Genomic DNA, 20,582 nt, shown 5'->3' with positions numbered 1-20,582 from the left:
GGGAGCTGGTGGTGGTGTTGGTGGTGTTGGTGTTAGTGGTGGTGTTGGTGGTGGTGGTGGTGTTGGTGCTGGTGCTGGTGGTGGATGGTGGTGGTGGTGGTGGTGGTGGTGGTGGTGGTGGAGGAGGAGGAGGAGGAGGAGGAGGAGGAGGAGGAGGAGGAGGAGGAGGAGGAGGTGGTGTTGGTGGTGTTGGTGGTGGTGATGGTGCTAGAAGAGGAGGAGGAGGAAGAGGAGGAGGAAGAGGGGGAGGAGGAGGAGGAGGAGCGGATGGAGGGGCAGTGCACTGGCGAACAGGCTCTGGGGACAAGGTGCTCCTGAGCCTTGCGCCCGGTGTGCGCCCTTCTGTCCCCAGGATGTGAGGGAATGCCAGCACTTCCTAGCCTGGCATGGCCCTCCAAGGACACTGGCAGAATAGCGATGGGCGTGGTTGGAAAGTGGGGCTGATAAGCTGCTGGTGAAGAAAGCCCCCGCATATGACTGGACAGCACCTCTCAAGACCCTCTACCCTTGGAGTTTGGAGCTGATTTGTAGCTTGGGGTCTCCGGGCTCTTGGTGGGATCCTGTGGTTGATGGTTGTCTGAAACCGCCTGGTAAGCGTTGGGAGTGCAGGCATTCAAACACATTTCCCCAGAGGGAAGCTAGAGCTTATAACAGATTTTTTCAGTCTGTGACCCCTAAAGGTTATCAAGCAACAACCATTTTCCAGGATAAAGTAGACACCTAAACATAGATATAGGGGATACCCTAGAGCAGACACCCACATGTACCCCCTAACACCCATGCGCACCAGTGAGGGCAGTCACCCTTTTGTGCCCCTGGACCTAAAGAGGGGAGCTGCACCTGTCACTGGTCTTTGTAGCACTGAGCTTTCCAGTGGCTGGGACAGCAGAAGCTGACCCTAGATCCTACCTTGCTTTGGTCTGTGAACAGGTGTAGGGGCTGAGGAGAAGGCTATGGGCCAAACCTTGGGGTCACTCCACCTGCTGAAGAGAGGGAGAAACCTGAACACACAGGGCACCAAGGGAGCCTATATACCAGGCAGAGTTGGGTGATGGGGATGCAATGGTGTCTGCTGAAAGGGAGTGGCTGCCAGACCGTGATTCTTCAGATCTTTGGGATAAGGGATATGGGGGAACCATTGACGGGGAATGACTTGGTTCTGAAGTTCAGAGAAAGCAGTTTTTGAGGAGCTGCCACTGTGTAAGACACGTATCTAAAGCACAGGAAGGCACTGCTGTGGTGGAACCAGGGAAGGTCACACCCCTATAGTCAGCCCCTCCCCCAGGAAGCATCTAGTTCTGTCGAAAAGCCAGGGCCAATACTGACACTTCTCAGCACAGGCAGACTACTTGCACACTCACATACACATTCATACAGCTACCCCACACTCACAACATGAGCACATACACATTCATAGCCGCTTCACACTCACCAGCATGCTTACTACACAGCCATTCCACACTCAGCCAGTGCTAACACTCATATTCGTACCTACCCTGTACCCAATGTCCACATTCACTTGCTCACTTACACTCCCCCCATATGCTCATTCGTGTGCTCACTTGCACACACTCACCCAACATACATTTCTACTCATTCACATCATCCCACAGTCACCAAAATGGATACTCATGTGCTCGTCCCAACCCACACTCACCCAACACACTCACGTTCAGCAGCATGCACATGCTCACCACTTCCTACACTCACCCCACATGTACACTCAGGTGCTTGCCTCCATCCCACAGTCACCCAACACATACACTCTCTCATTCACACCTAGCCACGTTCACTAAACATACAGTCATTTACAGGCATCCACAGCTGCCAACATGTACACTCACATACTCATGCCATCCCACATTCAGTCCACATCCACCAACATGCACACTCATATGCTCACGCTCAGCCCCCCACATGACATGTACATTCAAGTGCTCACCCACACCACAAGCACCCAACATACATATTTGTAAGCTCACCCCACTCCTCATTCATCCAACACATATCTTCACATGTTCACCCTCACACCCCCAAGCTCATGCAATTCACACATGTGCTCAGTCACACACCGTACTCTCACACTCATTAAACACTACTCACATGTTCACCCGTACCTACATTCATGCACTCATACATGGCACTTGCTCACTCACACTCACAGAAGGTCACTTACACATATTTCCTCACACTCATATAAGCTAGACTGCATTCATTCATCCACACATGCCTATTGATTCACAAAGTCACTTATCATCATCATCATCATCATCATCATCATCTCTCTCTCTCTCTCTCTCACACACACACACACACACACACACACACACACACACACACACTCACGGGGGGGGGTATTCACACATGAGTACTTAGACAGTTACTTTCCACACTAATTAATGCTCACTCACTTTCCCTCACGCTCCTGTTCACATGTTTGCTCACACACTACACTGTCCCCATTTCCCCTTTCTTCTGTCTATCCTCCAGGTGAGAGCTCCCCCCACCCCCACCACAGTGTCATTGGCTCTGCCGGAGGATCCATGGCTGTCTTGGAACTTGGGCATGCCTGGAATCAGCAGCTGGTTCCTTAGGGACTGGGTGGACTTCAGAGTCCCCGGTACACTTCCTGATTTCCATTGCCTAGAACAGGGGGACTAGGCAGCCCCAGCTTCCCTGAAGGGCAACTCTGGGCTGCAGGCACCAGATCTGGCCACTTTCCAGTTGCTCTTCTTTATCACCCACATTCTCCATAAACAAGTGGAGGCTTGTGGGGGTCTTGATAAATCACCTAGAGAAAGTTAGCAAATGAGGGTAGAGGAGCTGCAAGCACAGGAACGTGGCCTCCCTCCCCAAGATCACCAGACTAGGTCCCCTTTGTGGCCTTTCACAATGTGGGAAGACCCCTGGTATCACTGTCCTTCTGTGCCAGTCTTGAGGGCTCTGGGTCCAGAGTGAGAAGAGGGAGGATCTAGTTGTTAGTGTCCTTTGCTAGAAAGTTCTTTCTTACACCAAGCCCTGTCCCAGTTCCCTACATTGGAAATCCTTAGGGAGACAGATCCAGAGATGTCTATGATGGGGATAGCCACTAGACTGACTCTCTGCTCCCTCCCTGTCCTTTCCCTCCTTTCTTCTTGGTCCTACCCTTACCCCCACTGTGTCTGAATCTGCCACTCCAGGACCTCGGTCCTCTCCTGTGCTTTTCATGCTACTCCTGGGCAATCTCACCTTAGCCTTAGAAATTTGCAGGAAGCAGTCAGCTGACTACCTTCCAGGCTGGTCTCCTTATGTCCAGCCCTTCTCATTTTCTTGAGTCCTCAATCCGCTCTGTCACGACTACCAGCCACCTCCACTCTATGGACCCTGTGGCTACCCACCTTGCTTTCTTTTGGCCTCCAGGTCATGTCCCCTGCTTGTTCAACTTCACTTCTGCCACTTAGTGTGATTGTCACAACCTCCTCTGGAATGGCAGTTTCTTGGTCAGGTCCAGAGGCCCTGGTCCCTTTGGTAGACACTGACCTATCCATCCCTTTTCATGTCTACTCTTCCCAGGCTAACATCACAGATCGTCTCCAATGTTCTAGGGTCAGTATTCACCTGCAGCCCTGGAGCACGTTGACAGGAACCCAGAGAGTCATCCTGGCTGATTGCCATTGCTGGAACGGGCTTTATTTGAAACTAGGGTCATTGCAGATGTGACTAAGTGAAGAATGGTGAGCTGAGCAGATATTCTCTGGTGCTTCAGGCAGGCCCCATGTACAATGACAGTATCCTAAGACAAGCAGAGAGAAATTCCCAACACATATGGAAATAAGGGACTGTGAACAACAGAGGCTTAGTGAAGTAACCACAAGACAAGGAGTTACCAGGAGCTGCAAGAGGCACGACCTTATCAGGAAGTACCACCCTGCCAACATGACCCCTGAACCATAAAAGAATAAATAATATTGTTTTTCATCAGCCACAATAATTGTCACAGAAGTCCAAGGATCCTCATATAAACCCCAACTTAGTTATCAAGGAGAATCATCTTTCAAAGTATTGTCCACTGCATAACCCGCCACCTCCCAGCCTGCTTAGCCTCAATAGATCCCACACTTGGGACTTTTGAAAAGCTCTGATCAGCTATGTTTTATGTGTGTGCATATGTGTGTGGGTTGCATACACATATGCACACAATGACTCTTTGAACACCACTTCTCTTGAGCAGGGACAGCTCACTATCTAGGGCACTGCCCTCTTCCCTAGTCGCTCCTTGTGCAGTGGGCACCAGGGCCCTTCATCACCAGGCTACCTTGGATTCTCTGGGTCCCCAAGGGAAACAAGGGCTCTACCTTATGTATCCAGAATAGAATCTTTACCTCTTCCTATGATCTTTGTTTTCCCAAGAGATCCCAGAGTGCATAGGAGAGCCTGGAACCCATGGGAAGCGCCTGGAACCACACTTTCAGAGCAGCCCTATGGCCCCCACTCCAGGTCCTTCACCTCCTCTGCTCAATCCCTTCAAGGAGAGATCCCCCCCCAGGGGCCCTGTTTCCATCTAGGCCCTGGTCCAGGATACCTGGCCAACTGCCTCTTCTACAAGATCTGACTTGTTTAAACCTAAGCAGTGGATTTGGCTTAGGCTCCAGCTGGGACCCACTGAATGCAGAAGGCACCTGACCTGTAGTTAGTGCTCAGAAAAATTCCTTATCCTAGACCCATGCCAAGGCCACTCCTTGGCAGCTACCTTGTTCATAGAATAGCTGTTTCTAATGGCACACATTCCTATGTACTCTGTGCATGTACTTCTACATGCTCATCTATTTGTATCTATTTGTGTGTTTCTCTCTATGCAGTGCATGAATGGGTATGCCTGTGGAGATATGTCTACATTGTGTATCATTAATGTGTGTTTGCTTGAGTTTCTATGTAGATTATGTACATGTGCTTCTGTCTTCATACATAGACTTGTATGTGCATATGTGCTTGTGTATATATTTGTGTATACTTGTGTATGTGTTAATTTGTGTCTGTGTGCATGTGTGTTTCTGTGCATGTATGTTCATATGTTTCACATATTCATGTAAGCTTGTATCCTTGTGTGTGTATCTATGTATTTCTGTCTCAGTGTGTTCATAAGTGCACACGTGAGTGTTTGCCAGTCTTATGGCTGCCCAGCTGGCCTTTGCTTGGAGTCACATATGAACATGCCCACTGCCTTTGGTAGCTCTGGTGCCCGCAGCCCCTATTGTCCCCCATTCAGCACATTGGACTGCTTTGGTGTCATGAGTACTCTGCAATGTACTCTTCCTTTCACTCCTCATTTAGTTTGTCCCAAAGTCCAGGAACTCATACTCAAACAAATATTGGGCTGGAACTTGTCTTCTATGCTCTGCATAATCCACCACCATGGGGCTACCTATGACCAAAGCCAATGCCCAGAATATAATCTACTTTCCAACCTAATGAAAATTGAGGTAGGGACTGCTGGGTCCCAGGGCCTATTTTAATACAATTGTAGGTTTTTTAGACTGAGTCACATGTAGCTAAGGTCAGCCGTGAACTTCCTATTCTCTTACCTCTGCCTCCCAAGTGCTAGGATTAGAGAGTGCACCCCCGTACCTGGTTTCATTGTGATTTTTTTCAGATCATTATCTGGTAACTTGAAATGTATTCAATAGTAAAGTGAGGTTGAAGAATTTAAATACACATAATGGAAGATTTATTTATTTTTATCTTATGGGTATGTGTGTGTTCAAGTGTATGTACGTGCACCATGCATAAGCCTGGTGCCCATGCAAGAGGGCATTTGGTGCCTAGAAGAAGGAATTTGGATCCCCTGTTTGTAAGATACCAATCTGTGTTCTGGGAACCAAACCTGGGTCCTCTGCATGAGCAGCAAATGTTCATAACTGCAGAGCCATCTCTCCAGTCCCAAGGCAAAGGCATTTATCCCTGTGACCAAGACCAAGTGCTATGAAGATGGAGTCCATCTTTAACCATGACAGCCCAGCTTCATGGGCTCCTCTCTGGGGCCTTACAGCCTTTGGTCTATACAGTGAGGAACTGTCTGTGGAATCCTTTCTCTGAACTTAACACTTATGTAACACTTGTCTCCTGAGCTGCTGGTGGTGCCCTACTGGGCCTCTCATCTGAGATCTGCGGAGGATAGCTTTGTAAACTTTACTGAAATGAGAGAAAGTCAAATGAGAAAAAAGGTGAATAGCCAGGGAGAGAGGCAGGAAGGGAAAAGCGACGCAGTGTGGGACCTGTTGAGGTGAATCCTGCCCCCAGAACATACCCCAGAGAAACACACTGAGGACTTCATCTTTCTGTCTCTACCAGGGCTCATTGCTGTCTGCCCCTCCTTCCCACCAGCACAGGGACTGGACTGAGGCCCTGACTCCTGGCCCTGGGCCAGTGCCCTTGCCCTGTGTCTGCCCAGCTCAGCAGAGATTGCCAGGCTGTGGAGCACATGCCCCAGAATAGTGCTATGATGCTGCTCGGTGACATTCTATCGCTGGGCCACCACACTGAGTGGTGCCTCCCATCCCCAAAAGGAGAAACCTGGGGACAGTTGGTGCCTTGGTTGCCAGGCCAGGCATAAGAGTATGGCTGTGTGTGAGAAATCACAGACAGTGCCTCTGGGTGAACCCCTTCTGGTCTGTCACTCACTCTGGCCTTGGCTGCTCTATTTTTGCTGTCTGGCTGTCACTGCATAGGGAAGCTCCAGTTCCCATGACCTGAGCAGGAGGCCTTGTGCTTAGCATGGGCTCCCTTCAGCCCTCAGGGGCTTCTGTTTCTTTTCAGGGCAGCTTGTATTCCCAGTGGGTTTGCCTTCCTGAACCCAAACTAGAGCCTCCATCATGATCCAGTTGCAGCCTGTTCTCAGCTCTCAGGGACCTGTGGGGTGCTGAATGGGAGGGCAAGCCAGACTGGCCCAAGTAGCTGTACCAGTATACTGCCTGATGCCAAGGGCTCCTCCCCTCTGCCCTTTCCTAGTGTCAGCACAGGTACTAGTCACTACTCAAACTGCAACAGGGCTCTGGAATTACTCTGTTCCCCTAATTCCATCTAGACAGGCATACAGGGATCTGCTGGAGTATTGAAGTTCCCCTTCTGAAGAGAGTAGGTCCTAGCTTGTTATCCCATAGCCAGAAGGTGCTTCACAAATGCTCCACACCGGGAAGGCAGATATCACCTCAGGTGTGGCCCGCTTTTTGGGTTCAGATCAAGAACAGCTGGAGCAATGGAAGGACCAAGAAAGGAGCGGGAAAGCAGACAAGACCTCAGCCTTATGTCTGGTCAATTGGTATGTGCTTTTATATCTTTGGACCTGTGGTAAGGAGGGCCTTCTTCTGAGGGCAAGGACTGGAAGGGAGCGTGGAAATGCAGAACCTCGGAGGTGGCCTGAGCAGGTCCCTTGTTTCACCTCTGTTCTCTTCTTGATGCCCAGTGATGTTCCAGAGAAGTAGCACCGAGTCATATTGCACAGTGTTTCTTTAATTGAAAGACAACCGACCTCAGAAGCAGCACGCCCTCCAACTGGGTGCAACTGCTCACCAGCCCCTACCTCAGCAGGGACCCAGGGGTGAGGGGAAGGGACCTAGCCATCTTGGGGTGAAGGCACGGGCCAATGCAAACTGGTTCTAGAGGCTCTGGTGGCCTGCTGAGCCTCTTCAGGGTCTATGAAGCTTCCTGCTCCTCATCTTGGTAGCAGAGTATGGTCCCTTCCTGGACAATATGGACAGGATTCTGGGCCTCTACTTTCCAGCCTCCTCCAGGGCTGGGGGTCAAGTGCTGCGCAGGGCAATCACGGAGATAGTTGCCCACAGATTTGTTTGTGCAAGGCCTGGTCAGAGACCTATGAAGCAGAAAGCAGCCTAGGGGATGGTCAGTGTGCGTGTGTGTGTGTGTGTGTGTGTGTGTGTGTGTGTGTGTGTGTATGTGTGTGTGAGAGAGAGAGACAGAAATAGAGAGACAGACAGAGACCTAGGCAAAGAGATACAGAGCTAGAGAGATATGAACGGGGTCCAGAGATGGCAGGGGAGATATCTACTACCCTAAAAGGAAGCATGGCAGGGCTGGAGAGAAGGACTGATCTGGGAGTTAGTAGAGCCAGGTAATGCCTGGGATGGACAGGTTGTAAACTCGGGATCACCAGAGGGCAAGGGCAGCAGGTAGGGTCCAAGACAGACATTGATGAGGAAGAAGAGGAACACATGTCTGGAGAGAACAGTAGCTGTGGTAGTGTTCTGTGTCCACACTTGCTAGCTCCTCCTGCCACCGGCAGCTGGGTGTCAGAATGGACAAGAAGAAAGATTTATAGGGAGTCTTTGAGTGTACATGGAAGGTGAGTGTTAAATCTCAAAAGCTGAGGGGAACGGGCGAGAGGGCCATGCCATGTGCATACATGCAGGCTTGGGAGCCGGGGGAGGCTGAGCTGGGGCAGTGAGTTAGTGTTGGGGAACAAAGGTGTGTGTGTGTGTGTGTGTGTGTGTGTGTGTGTGTGTGTGGTGAGGGGGCTTTGCTTCTTTGCTTCCCCTTCCCCTGTGGAACATCTATCTGGTTATGTTCCTCAGAGACTCTCACCAAGGCTACCATTGTGGCTACTACTGCCTCTACTTCTTATAATTTCCAAACTGGATGGCCAGGCGGTCAGTGACGCAGCGGAAGGTGGCTGGCTGCACTTCCCAGTAGGGCACAGGGTTGTTGAAGAGGCTGATGCCGTTATAGTAGGCTCTCTTGACTCCGAAGCCCATGGGGCAAAAGTCGTTGATGCCCACCTTGGTGATGTTGTTGGAGTGCAGATAGACCACCTGGGGGCAGAGGGGATGTGACTGGGGATTTTCATCGGGGCCCAGGGCCACAGACCACCTTTCCCACTCTGTCCCAGCCTGGGTGGGTGTTATAGGCTGGAGGCAAGATGGAGGGCAGATGTAAGAGTGGTAGGGCCTGCCTCCATATTTAACTCCATCGGTCACTTCCTAGTGTCATTTCATGCTCACCCTTTGATGGCCAGTTGGTGATGCTTCACCCAATTCAGAAGAGAACAATGACCCGAGTGTGTTAGCGGGAATTGGTTGTGATTAGAGTACTAGCGTATGATTGAACCCAGGCCAGGATGAGGGGCTCAGGTGAGGTGTATAGCGAGAGGTGAGTTGCGATGCGTGGGGTGGGGGCTATGTTTGGTAGAATGAGGCTGCTGTAGGAAGCAAACAGTGATCCTGATAGGTTATCTATGTAGGAGATATGGTGCTTTGGTTAGGAGCTCACTGGTGTAGTAAGGTCACTGGCCAGTAGAGGGTGCTCTCAGCCTGGCATGTGCTGCCCCAGGGGAGGATGAATGTGCTTTCTATCAGGAATGGAGTTGACATAAAATTGAGGTCCAGAACAGGGCTGGGAAAGACCTAGTTTGCCTATGTGGCTGAAAGCTAAGTCAAAGAGGGAGGCTCCCCTTCCCAAGAGATCCCACAGATGGGAGTTAGTACTGCCTCGGTGCAAACAGAGAGTGGGCACCACTCCAGTGGGGTCTGAATGAGGACCTGGGACCCAGGGAGCAATCTAGATCCTCTTATGCTCTCTACCCTGGGTCCCTTAAAAAATGGGGTCAGGGGAGGCAGGCAATTCAGAGGCTGGTGTCTTGCTCCCACCCAGCCCGGGAGAGCCAGCTCTCACCTGGAGGAGTTTGAGGTCTGGGAGGCCAGCAGGCACCCGGGACAGCTTATTGTTGTCCAAATGGAGTTCCCGCAGGGTGGGCAGAAAACTCAGGCTCCCATTCTCAATCATTCGGATCTGGTTGTGGCCTAAGCCCAGCCTGAAGAGAAGTAAATTAGAAGTCATCAGAGGCTCGAGGGGAGGAAGGACGCTGGAATAGAGCACAGGGACTTGGGTGCCACCCTATGAATTGCCCCATTTACTGATGGAGCCCCGCAGCCCCCAAGGACTGTCCCAGCCTCACCTGTACAGCTTGGAGTAGCGAAGTAGGTCCTCCAACTCGATAGCCTGGATTTTGTTGTGGTCCAGGTGAAGTTCATTCAGGGTCTCAGGGAGATCTATTCAGAAGAGAGCATGCTGGCAGGTAAGTGCAGAGTCTGGAGCAGGTAGAAAGAAATCCCACTCTGCTCCAGGAGGGCAGCCCTGATCCAGTATACTGGACAAACCCCCTTCAATGCTCCTGGAGGTAGGGCACTGACACTCTCCTACCTTTGGGGATGCCAGTGAGCTTGGCCTCTGAGATGCGCAGGTAGTTGAGCTTCAGGCCATCAAAGGCTCCTGGTTCAAAACCGCTGTTCTCCAGGGGATTCCCACCCATCTCTAGGAGAGAAGTCCTGTCAGCCTGGAGCCAATCAGTGGCACCCCACACACCATTCTTTTCTGGGCTGGGGAGCTGCTGGTTGCTGACTCTTCCTACCTCCTCTAGAAAGCAGTCTAAGAATTTGCCCTGCTAACTAACTGAAAACTCCATCTGTTCAAGATGACTAGTTCAAAGATCTGGCACTGTTCTTGGCCTCTGGGAGTTGGGAAGCAATAGGAAAGTATCAGATAGGCATAGGAAAGTATTAGATAGGAGAGGTAGAGAAAAAGTCAGAACTTCCAGAAAGTCAGGGCTTCCAATTTCTGCTGCTATGGTGGTCTGCTGCCCTTCTCCATTCTTTCTATTAGCCTGATCTTCCTGCGTCCTATACCATCCCTTTACCCACAATGATTATGCAAACTGGGCTTTTGTCAAGAAGCATAATAATCTTCTTTTAGACTACTTTTGAGACTCTTTCTTTACCTGAGTCTTTAAACCCACCCCAGTGTCCTTCATTGTGCCCTGAATCAAGCTTTTGGAACATTCTGAGGCATACAGGGCTTTCCCACTAGTACAGGACAGTCCAGGACCCAACTGCCCTGGCTGGAAGGGATCTCCTCTACCCGGCTCCTTTATGCCTGACTCTCACCAATGCAGTTCATGTTCCGGAGCCCGCTGAACACGCCCTTGGGCACTTTGCGGATACGATTGTCATGGATGCGTAGCTCTACCAGGGAGCTGGGCAGGTTGGGAGGAATCTCCACCAGGTGGTTCTTGGAGATGTAGAGTTTCTGCAGTTTCCGCAAAGGGCTAAAGGCCTTCTCATGGATCTTGGAGATCTTATTGTTTACCAGGACCAGGGCCTGAGGCAGGACAGGGGACCAAGGTGAGTATCCCAACCCCTGACACCACCTTCCCTCTTCTGCCTCCTGAACTTAACTACTGATAGCACTTGAGAGGCATCTGAACCTGTTTGGTTTCTTGGAGGTCAGTGTTTGTGAGCAGAGTGCATGGCAAGGAACTAAGGTTAAGTTTAGCTCCAAGCTGCCCTGGGAATGCCATTACTGACCAGCACAGTCTACTAGTCAGTTTCTCCAAGAGTAACAACAGAATCTACTCTCTTTGTGTTGCTCAGAAGAGCCAGTAAAATGCAAAGCTTTCAGTCAAAAAGGGAACTGACCCGAGGAATTTTGTCTTGTGCCTGTGCACATAATCCATGGTCTTGGGTGTTCCCACCTCAGCCAGGGCCAGACTTATCTCAGCTCCATTGGTTCCCAGTCCCTCTTCCAAGTCCCATTTGTGAGCATCCCTCCTCCCAGCTAGAGAAACATCAAACTCTCCCCAGCTCCTCAGAAAGGACAGGGGGCAAAAGGAAGTTTACATAGAGGTGCTGAAGGCCTTTGAAGTCATCCTTGCGGAGCTCAGAGATGTCGTTGTTCTGCAGGTCTAGCAGTGTGGTGTCAGGTGAGATTTCCTTGGGCACAGTCTTCAGACCTGGGGACCAGCATCATCACCAGCATAAGCCTGGCTCATCCTGTCTGCTGTCACAGCTGGTGTAAAGGTGCCCACAGCTGCTGGGCACACACATGCATATGGGTACGCCCAGAGACATTAGTACAAATGCAGAGACTCTGAGCTAATGGGTGCCAGCTCCAAGCTTGCATTCTACTTGCTTTTCACATGCCAGACACTGGACACCCACAAACACTCATACCACAATACCTCAGCCTGTGGTGACTCATAGCATCCCCACCCCTACCATTCTATACCCATCTCACAGGACAGCCCATGTGTCCTCTTTAGGAGGGGCTCCCAGGCAGGGCCGGTACCTCTCTGGACACTCTCACCTTAAACTGCCTAGTGACTCACCCAAGTCGGAGCACTGAACAACCCGCAGGTGGCAGTGGCAGCCGAAAGGACACATGGCACTGAAGGTAGGTGTGACAGAGTCCAGGTCAGGGACACCTGAGGTCGTGTCTGAGCCTGAAGCCTCCTCATCATTCATCATGAGCAGTCCATCGTCCAGGGTGAAGTCCCAGAAGCCCTTCTGCTCAAAGGGCAGGGCCTGGCTGAGGGCCAGCAGCAAGGTGAGTAGCCACAGGGGACTCATGGTGAATGTTCCTGGGAGCAAAAAACATGAGAAGGGCCACGTGTTGGCACTGTGTTCCTCTATCCGTCACAAGAGGCAGCAGAGGGAAGAGGTATGGGTAAGAAGCACCAGTTGAGGTAGGAGTACTGGAATGAGTTGGTTTCATTGGGCAATGAAATGTCTTCCCATTTAGCTCAAGGTTGCCCCCACCACCATTGAGTCAGCCAGAGCCTGCCTCACTGCTTGAGGGCTAGAGGTCAGTGAGGCTAACTGGAGGCTGAGAGGAAACCCAGCTATTGCCCCCCCCCCCCGCCTCAATCTTTCCTGAGAGTGAGCTTGGGAGATTTGGATGCTCTTAGTTTAAGTGGGCGATGAATGAGTCATCCTTTCACAGTCTGAACCTCTCCACAGTGCCCATGCTGTTCTGAGAAGGTTCAGAGGCCAAGACACGAGGTGGGAGGGGAGGGGAGAGAGAGACACACACAGAGAGAGACAGAGACAGAGAGATTCTCTAATGCTGTAGCAACACCAAGCAAAGGTCCTGGGAATTAGGGGATCAGCACTTGGCAGCTCCCTTCCTTTCATTTCCCAGGACTCAGTCTGCAGAACTCGGGGCTCCCATGTCTATCTCTGCTTTCTTTATGCCCATGGCCCTGGCATCAGGGTAAGCTGTTGCCAGAGTAACAGGGCAGGGTTGGGCTTGTCTAGAGGCCCCCCAGGCTGAGGCAGTGGGGCGGGGGTGGAGACTGCGCTGCCTGAACCTGCAGCACCCACATCTTCTGTTTCTTCCTCCTGCATTTAACTATGCAAGCATGGCCTAGTCTGTAGGACAAGGCTGAGCCCCTGCCTCACTTACCACTCCTTGCCCAACTCCATAGCAAGGGCTCAGGGTATTTTGACCTGTTCATCCCATTTTCTCAATAGGGGATCCATGTTGGCCTTGCTAGTCTCCCAGGCTTGGATGTCTGGGGGTTATCCTGGTGCATGTGTGGAAAGGAAGCCCAGCCTCTTGAAGACTTGGAGCAGCCCCAGCTCAAGGAGGCCTCGTATGGGGCACATTTTGGTGGGAAAGCTGGGATATTTGGGGCTCCATCTGGGCTAACTAAACCCCTCTGATCTCAATTGCTGGAGGCAAAAGTGGAAGGAGCCCAGTTGATGAGGGGGCTGCACTCCCTGCTATTTTGAAATCCTCAGCAGCAGTGAGGTGGGGTGCTGGGACACCCCATTTTGGTTATGCACAAGCACTGCCCATCTAGTGAATGTCAGCCCCAGAAGAAATCTTACCCTATGTTATTGCTTGAAAAATCCCAGATTTGTGTGTGTGTGTGTGTGTGTGTGTGTGTGTGTGTAGTAGGGAGACCCCACACACACACACACACAGAAACCCAACCCCGGTGGTTCTCATGGCTTGCCCAGGTTCCTAACTTATACCAGTATACAGAAGGGCCTCAACATAGGTAGTGATGAGCTGCTTCCTGGAGAGAATAGAGCAGCCTTTCTGATACCCAAAGATCACACAGCAAAGTAGGGGCCACAGGCAAAGGCTCAGCTCAGTTTCCTTTTTATCTGCAGAAGTCCTCAGCTTGGTGAGTGTCCGTCTTCCCTCATTCCTTCCAAGTAGCCTCAAGATGCCCATCCAAGCCTGGCCTAGCAAGACACAGGAGATTCCCCAGAAGGTCTTGACCCCAGAGTAGCTAGAAAGATCTGTCATCTTTCAGCCCATGGCCTCTAGAACAGGGCGGGGATCTTGTCCAGGGCAGATGGACCAGAAGGGCTGGGAGGAGGAGCAAGAGCAGCCCAGAGCAGGCAAAAGAGGCAGAAGGGAGGCCAGAGAGCAAGATGGAATGGCAGGGAAGGAGTGAGGCACTGCCCCACCCACCTGCCTGTCCCCTCTGCCAAAACTATCCTGCAGAAAGATGAGTCAAGGCTAGACTTTATACCCACCTGAGCTGCAGGACCCACAATCCTCCTGTACAGGCCAGGAATCAGGGGAGGTGGCATAGATAGGGGATGCAGTTGGACAGAGCGCCATCTTTTTGGAACAAACCCAGGTTCTTTGGAACTAGAGTGGCCTGGAGATCTCCACAGGGCACCCCTTCCCTAGGCAGGAATCTCCTGAGACACCTTGTGTGGTTCACAGACACTCAGGGTGCAATGTTCCTCTGTAGGCACTGCAGCCTGTTCGGATTAAAAGCTGGCTCCACCAAGAGAAAGGAGCTACAGAACCCTAGGTGGGTTTATATGACTAGATTTGAAGGGGCATTGGTGTGGGGATCCACAAAGGGCTAGGAGGATGAGACAGGGGGATCCCAGGCTGTTGTGAGTTCCAGTCCAGGCTTATCCTGGTGTAGGAGGCTCAAGGACCGTACAGAGGCAGGATGCTGATTTTTTTTTTTTCAGGGCTCAAGGCTTATGAGGTGGGTACCAGGCAGGCTTCCTTGCACAGCCCTCATTTTCACTCAAAAACTGACACTAGATTCATTTCCCATATTCTTCAGGGAAGGGGGTGTGCCAGACACAGAGCCAGAGAAGGGGATCCATTAAATTAAGAGAGTACAGAGGGTAGGTCTGCACCGCCAATAGTACCACTTTATGGATGAGAGAACTGATTGCTCCCAAGTCCCCTGTTTACTCAGCCTGAACAGAGAGTACAGCTTTGGTCACTCTAGGGTCTGAGCTTTCAGTCCTGCTTTTCATCCACGAATGAGGGTAGCTTCTGGGAAACACTGGGCCTATACATGGGTAATGCAGAGACCCAGGATGGGTGGGAGAGTCACTAAATCACTAAGTGGGATTATAGTGACAGTGGGGTGCTACAGAGAGTCTCACATGCCTCCCTTCCTCAGCTCCCTCAAACTGAGCCTTCATCTCCATACACTGAGGAGGCAGGCAAAGTTGTAGTCAGGAAGGGATCTTCTGTGGGCAGACTCTGTAAAACCTATAGAAAGTTACTCCAATCCCACTTTCTTCTGCCACGGGGGCTTCCAGGCCTCAGTCTCCCTTCATGGGCCTCTTCGGCTGAGCTTCTGCTCCATCAAAGTGAGCTCTGATCTAGCTGAGCGCTAGCTCATCAGAGCAAAGGAAAGAAGTCATCACCATGGTGAGCTGAGCTTGGCAAGGGCAAGTGCGAACAAGGGAAGGGGACGGGCTTCCTGGAGCCTGTGTCGCCACCCCAATAGGGCCCTCCTTGTCTGTCCCTCTGAAAGCCAGTGTAGTTCTCCACTCAGGATTGCTCCTGGCCACAGCCAAGCAAGACATGCTGGCAGTCTCTGAGAACATGGAAGGGCTGTGCCAGGCATTCAGGCCAGGCCAAGGGCGGCAGGGGCAAGGCTTGAGGTCTGGCAGGCTATGGGAGTTTGCCTGCAGATGTGGGGCTGGCAGCTGCCAAGGAGCAGACACCAAGTACAGTTTCAGCAGCCTTCTTCTGGGGGACTGGGCCCTGCTGAGTAACCCTACGTCAACTGGAAGGTGCTGTCTTCTACTAAGTTCTGCTGGGCTCCTGGGACTGTGCAGGTGGGGAAATGTGTAAGAGACAGGAGACACTAGGCACTGTTTTGCCTTCCTCTGATCATCAAAGGTGAGCTGACACCTGACCTGCTTCTTGATGCCCTCTAAGGCCACCTAGCTCCAGCCTAACATTTAAGTGTCAACCAGAGGGATGGGATGTGTGCTTTCTTTCCTGTATGCCCTAAGGTGAGCAGAGTCCAAGTCAAGCTGGTCAGGGCCACATCTTACCACCTGTGGCCCTGGTACTGGCAGAGTATCTGGGCAGTCAGATACAGCTCTCCAACAGACTTGGGGTGGGCTGTACCTGAATTCAGGAGTCAGAAGTCCCTGGAGTATGTATAGAGAGGTGGTGAGTGCATTGAGGGAGAGCTTTCTATTGCTTGCTCATGCTCTACTGAGAGGTATTACATTTCCGGGTCCCTTTGCACCTGACCCATGTGTCCACCCACCTTCTCCCATTTAGTAACAAAGTCTGGGCTCCTAGAGTTTTCAAAGGAGAGAAGGATGCCATCACTTCTCAATGGTGGAAGAGGAGACTCAAGTGCTTTCTTTACCTACCCAGCCCCTGGTGACCAGAATGCTTTTAACATTTGATAGGCACCTAGTAAGTGAGGCTAAGAGAATTTGTCCCAAACTCTTTCCCACAGCCTCACAGTGAGGTAAGAGTCAGGCTGAGAGGTTACTGTGTCTGTCTACCTGACCATTCTGATCCCTGCTCCTGGAGAGAGTAGCAAGGCAACACATTCCAGATCCCAGAAAGTCCCCTTTCTTCTCATGTCTTGGGGTTTCTGAACTCTCTCCCCAATACCAGGTTGCCAGGAGCTCTGCCTGAGGTTCCCAGCCTTATGCAGTCAGCTGCGAAAGACCTCTTGATTTTCAGCCACTAAAGCCCATGGAAAGGCCACACCTGGGGCTTTCTGGACTTGGAATCAGGGAAGAAGGTAATTAGAGTGAAGAAACACCCCTGGAGTCCCGCATTTATCTGAGGCGTCTTTGACTGAGGGATATAAAAGTGGGGTAAGGGACTTAATGGCCTGGAAGAGGGCAGAAGACAAAGCCTGGCTCTCAAGAACCAGAGGATTTAGCCCAGCAAACCCTAGCCTCCCTCTGAAAACGCCTGAATCTGTTGTTTCTGGAAGGCTGGAGGATGGTCTTAGGTGGGACAAGTGTGAACCACACTCTCTCTTCCGTGAGCCACACCCCCACCCTGTGAGATTTGCAGAAAGGACTCTGTGGGTGGTCCAGGTGTAATATGTGATGCTGCTGGCCTTCCCCATCCCAGTGTGCCTGAGCACAAAGGAATGGGAGTCTCCTGGGGTGAGGAAGGGGTGAGAAACAATGCCAATTGCCCCAGAATTCAGTGGGCAGGGCCAAAGCAGGAGTCCCCTGGTTAGTTTGCCTTTTAGGGGGACTGGACCTGCCCTGAAATCTTTGGTCTATCTATGACTAGGTATCCGGGAACATTCATTCACACTGCTCCCCTACTTCTTGGCATGAGGGAGGTCCTGTGTTGGGGTGTCTCCCTACAACCAATTGGCCTCCTTACAATGGGGTGGGCCTGCTGCTTGGACTATTGGCATGTGGGGGCCAGACTAGAAGATGAGTATGGCATTTTAGATCAGGGACAAAGGAGGAGGAGCCGGAGGGAGTCATGGTGGATGTGGAGGGAGTCAGGGGGGTGTTGTGGGGGATTGATGAAGCTGAGAAGTTCCAGTAGTTGGAGTATTAGGGGCTCTCAGTATTGCTGCCTCATGGGGGAGGCATGCTGAGAATCCTGTCTAAGGACTAGTGACTTCTGGGTAGACTCATGGGACTCCGTTTCTCCAGGGAGAGTAGGAGAAAGATCATGATGAGAGAGCCCAGGCAAGAGGGAGACAAAAATGGAGTCCCCACTTCACCTCAACACCGGGTAACAGGAATTGAGTGACCTAGGGGGGATCCTAGTGCAAATTGTCAAGTATAGCCTTAATTACAAATTCTTCCTCTGAGGTCTTGACACTGTGACTGGAAGAATACACACATTGTCATGGGATGGCTACAGAATGTGGCTGAAGAAAGCTCCTTTTCACCTCCACAATGTCCTTTCTCCTTCTACCCCACTATGTTGCCAATCCTCCAGCAGCCTAGGGCTTGGGAGGGACTGGAGAAAGATTTGAACCAGCGCTAGCAACTTATCTGACATGATGGTCAGTGACTGGCACACCCCTCTGGGCCCCTAAAACTAGCTGGTCCCAGATTCGCGTTGCATGCAGTAGGACCTTGACCCCTGTTCCGGGCAGGGTGCAGAAGCAGCACTGGACTGGAGTCCTGTGGAGTGAAAGTGGGCCAGTGTATGAGTGGGTCAGAGAGGCGCAGCTGCCACACCCAGGTGGCCAGCTGGCTGTGGAGCCCTGTCCACTCCCTGGCTCAGAGCCTCCTCCTGCTGCCTTACCCTGGTGGCTTAGAGGCAGACCGCCATCCTCCCATCAGTATAGCTGCACCGCCTGCCTTTGAAGATTCATCCCCTTTGGCCTTCAGCAACCATACAGCAGTCACGCACAGCCTTGTTCCACACAAAGTACCTCTGCCACCCACAAGTTCTCCTAGGGTGTGGGTGGCACGGGCAACTGATTGCAAGTCCAGATGTCAGTCCCTGGAAACCTTGCTGGCATCGAAGAAGCATCTCCAGCTTGTCTCAATCCCAGTCATTACAAGGCAAAAAGCTGGCAGGGCAAAGGAACTTGGACAGAAGCTACTAAAGAGGAAACTGGAGCCACCCAGATGCTATGTCCTTGACTTAATGAAGATTTCCTCTGCCTGCCTCACCTCCCTGCAGGGTCCTGTGCCTCTGACTCTGGGCATATAGGAGCCTGACCCCACCCCTGGGGTAGTGACAGGGCACTCCAGTCCCCCAAACTTCACTAGACTTGGTGAATTCCCAAATGACTCTCTCTCTCTCTCTCTCTCTCTCTCTCTCTCTCTCTCGATTCCTTTTCTTGACGGATCCCTCAGGGCCCTAAGCCATATTTGTACCTGGGAACATGGCACAGTTGCCCAATTTTCTACATCTATACCATTCTCTGCCCATTGTGCATCTTAGCTCAAGAGGGTTCTGGAAACAGATAGAACTGAGGTAACCAGGCAGGCAACCCAGGACCCCTATCACTGAGACTCTGGTGGAGCCATCCCTTGCCCAGAAGAGGGTGGAGGCAGGGCATTAGTCTGTGGTGAGTATGGAATATCAGGGCAAGGTGCCTGAGGGGTGCCTGGGAGTCCAAGGGGAAACTGTGCCAGTGCTGAGTTTTTCATTGGCTCCATCCTCCCTGACTTGGCCATGTGCCAAGCCCCCAAGGAAGGCTGAGCTGGGAGAGCAAGGCTAGCTGGCATGGAGGGTGTGCCTGGGCCTTGCCATGAAGGGCTAGGGCTGTGGGTAGAGCCAGCATGCCAGTCACCCAGCTCTGCCTCAGTGATATCCTGGGCAGCAGCCAAGGGGAAACTCCCTACCCCCCCCCCCCCCCCAAGGAAGAGAGGGAAAGCCTGGATGAGTTTATCAGCTAAGCAAGGTCAGAGGGGAAAGGGAAAGGAAGAGTGGGAAGAAAGTTCAGGGAAGAGGGTGGGGAGAAGAGGCAGAGATGGGATAAGGATCAAAGGGGCCACAAGGTATCTAGGAAAGAACACAAACCAGGAGCCTTAGTTGGGTGCCCTGGGGTGTGGAGGGAGCAGTGGAGGTACAGACAGTGGGACAGCAGACGCCAGACTGAGCTAGCAGATGCAGTAGGGCTGCTATGGGGCATCTCTGGGTTAGTGAGGTGACAGCATAGCCAGGAATGAAGACAGCAAGGACAGATTGGGGTCTTTGTGGGAGAGTGGAGTCAGTTTGGGGCTTGAGCAGGCCCTACCTGGGGAGGGGGAAGCAGCCAGGTGCAGGCTGGTTAGTTGGTGGGCTAAGATGTCAGGCTGTCGGTGTGTCTGTCCGTCAGGCAGGGCCAACCGGGAGCAGCTGCTCACTCCTGGGCAGTTCGTGTGGAGAGAGGGAGACAGAGGCGGTGGGAGGGAGGCTAAAGGCTGGGCGGGCCGACAGGGAGGGGACGAACAGGGAGGGGGCGGAGAGGGAGACGAGGGAGGGGGCTGGTGGAGCTAAGAGGGAGAAAAGGAGGGAGGAAGGGCAGCTGGGAGGGAGGGGGCAGGCTTCCCGGCCCCCTGGCAGCTTCAAAGGAAGCAATTTTCTTGTAGACGGCTAGGCTGTGTTGCACCCCTCCCCCTCATGCCCCCCACTCTGGCCCCTGCCTCAAGCACACTTTGAAAGGACACACACTCACTTACTTAGGGACAGACCCTTGGTGTCTCTGGGCAGACAGCCTCACAGAGTCAAACTTTCCACTGCCCAAATGGGGACACTGAGGTGCTTGCTGGCATGCTGACAGGCAGAAGAAAATGAGAGATGAAAGGAGGTAGCCTTATGGCTAGGACAGTGAGAGGCCCTGGAATTCTGTCCTAATTCTACCCAGAACTCTGCCTGGTCTGAAATAAGTGGGTGGTTTGGGGATCAGAGAGTAGTGTATGGTAGGCTTCTGGAAGGGCTTGATCCAGGCTCCTAGGGGCTCTGTAAGCCTTTCCTCCCCATCCCTTCCTCCTTTAAAAAGGAATTTGTCCCCAGATTCTGGAGACCTTCTTGGCTCACCTCCCTGAAGCCTTTGAGAAATTGGCAAAGTTGATTTGGAGAAGAAG

At 52.0% G+C, this 20,582-nt stretch overlaps 1 protein-coding gene across 1 annotated transcript; it reads right to left on the bottom strand.

Annotated features, from left to right (window-relative positions):
• Positions 1 to 7,467: 7,467 nt before the first annotated feature.
• LOC121440317 (biglycan) lies at positions 7,468 to 19,894 on the bottom strand. The gene is made up of 8 exons (XM_041641133.1): positions 19,754 to 19,894; positions 12,149 to 12,400; positions 11,661 to 11,773; positions 10,929 to 11,142; positions 10,189 to 10,299; positions 9,944 to 10,037; positions 9,661 to 9,799; positions 7,468 to 8,801 (listed from the first exon to the last, which is right to left on the bottom strand). The coding sequence occupies exons 2-8, from the start codon at positions 12,387 to 12,389 to the stop codon at positions 8,604 to 8,606; spliced, it is 1,110 nt and encodes a 369-aa protein (XP_041497067.1). The 5' UTR covers positions 12,390 to 12,400; positions 19,754 to 19,894; the 3' UTR covers positions 7,468 to 8,603.
• Between the last annotated feature and the right edge of the window lie 688 nt (positions 19,895 to 20,582).

This window comes from Microtus oregoni, unplaced genomic scaffold, assembly GCF_018167655.1.
Source record: "Microtus oregoni isolate MIOR12 unplaced genomic scaffold, Mior012 000067F_001, whole genome shotgun sequence".
In the NCBI taxonomy this organism is placed as follows: domain Eukaryota; kingdom Metazoa; phylum Chordata; class Mammalia; order Rodentia; family Cricetidae; genus Microtus; species Microtus oregoni.
The sequence above is the reverse complement of the archived record's forward strand: the minus strand, read 5'-3'. Positions and strand labels throughout refer to the sequence as shown.

Coding starts and splice junctions, on each gene's coding strand:
- LOC121440317 (XM_041641133.1), bottom strand. CDS start 12,389: ATGAGTCCCCTGTGGCTACTCACCTTGCTGCTGGCCCTCAGCCAGGCC. Junction 11,774..12,148: donor TGTTCAGTGCTCCGACTTGG/GTGAGTCACTAG, acceptor GCTGGTCCCCAG/GTCTGAAGACTGTGCCCAAG. Junction 10,300..10,928: donor CCGGAACATGAACTGCATTG/GTGAGAGTCAGG, acceptor CTTCTCTCCTAG/AGATGGGTGGGAATCCCCTG.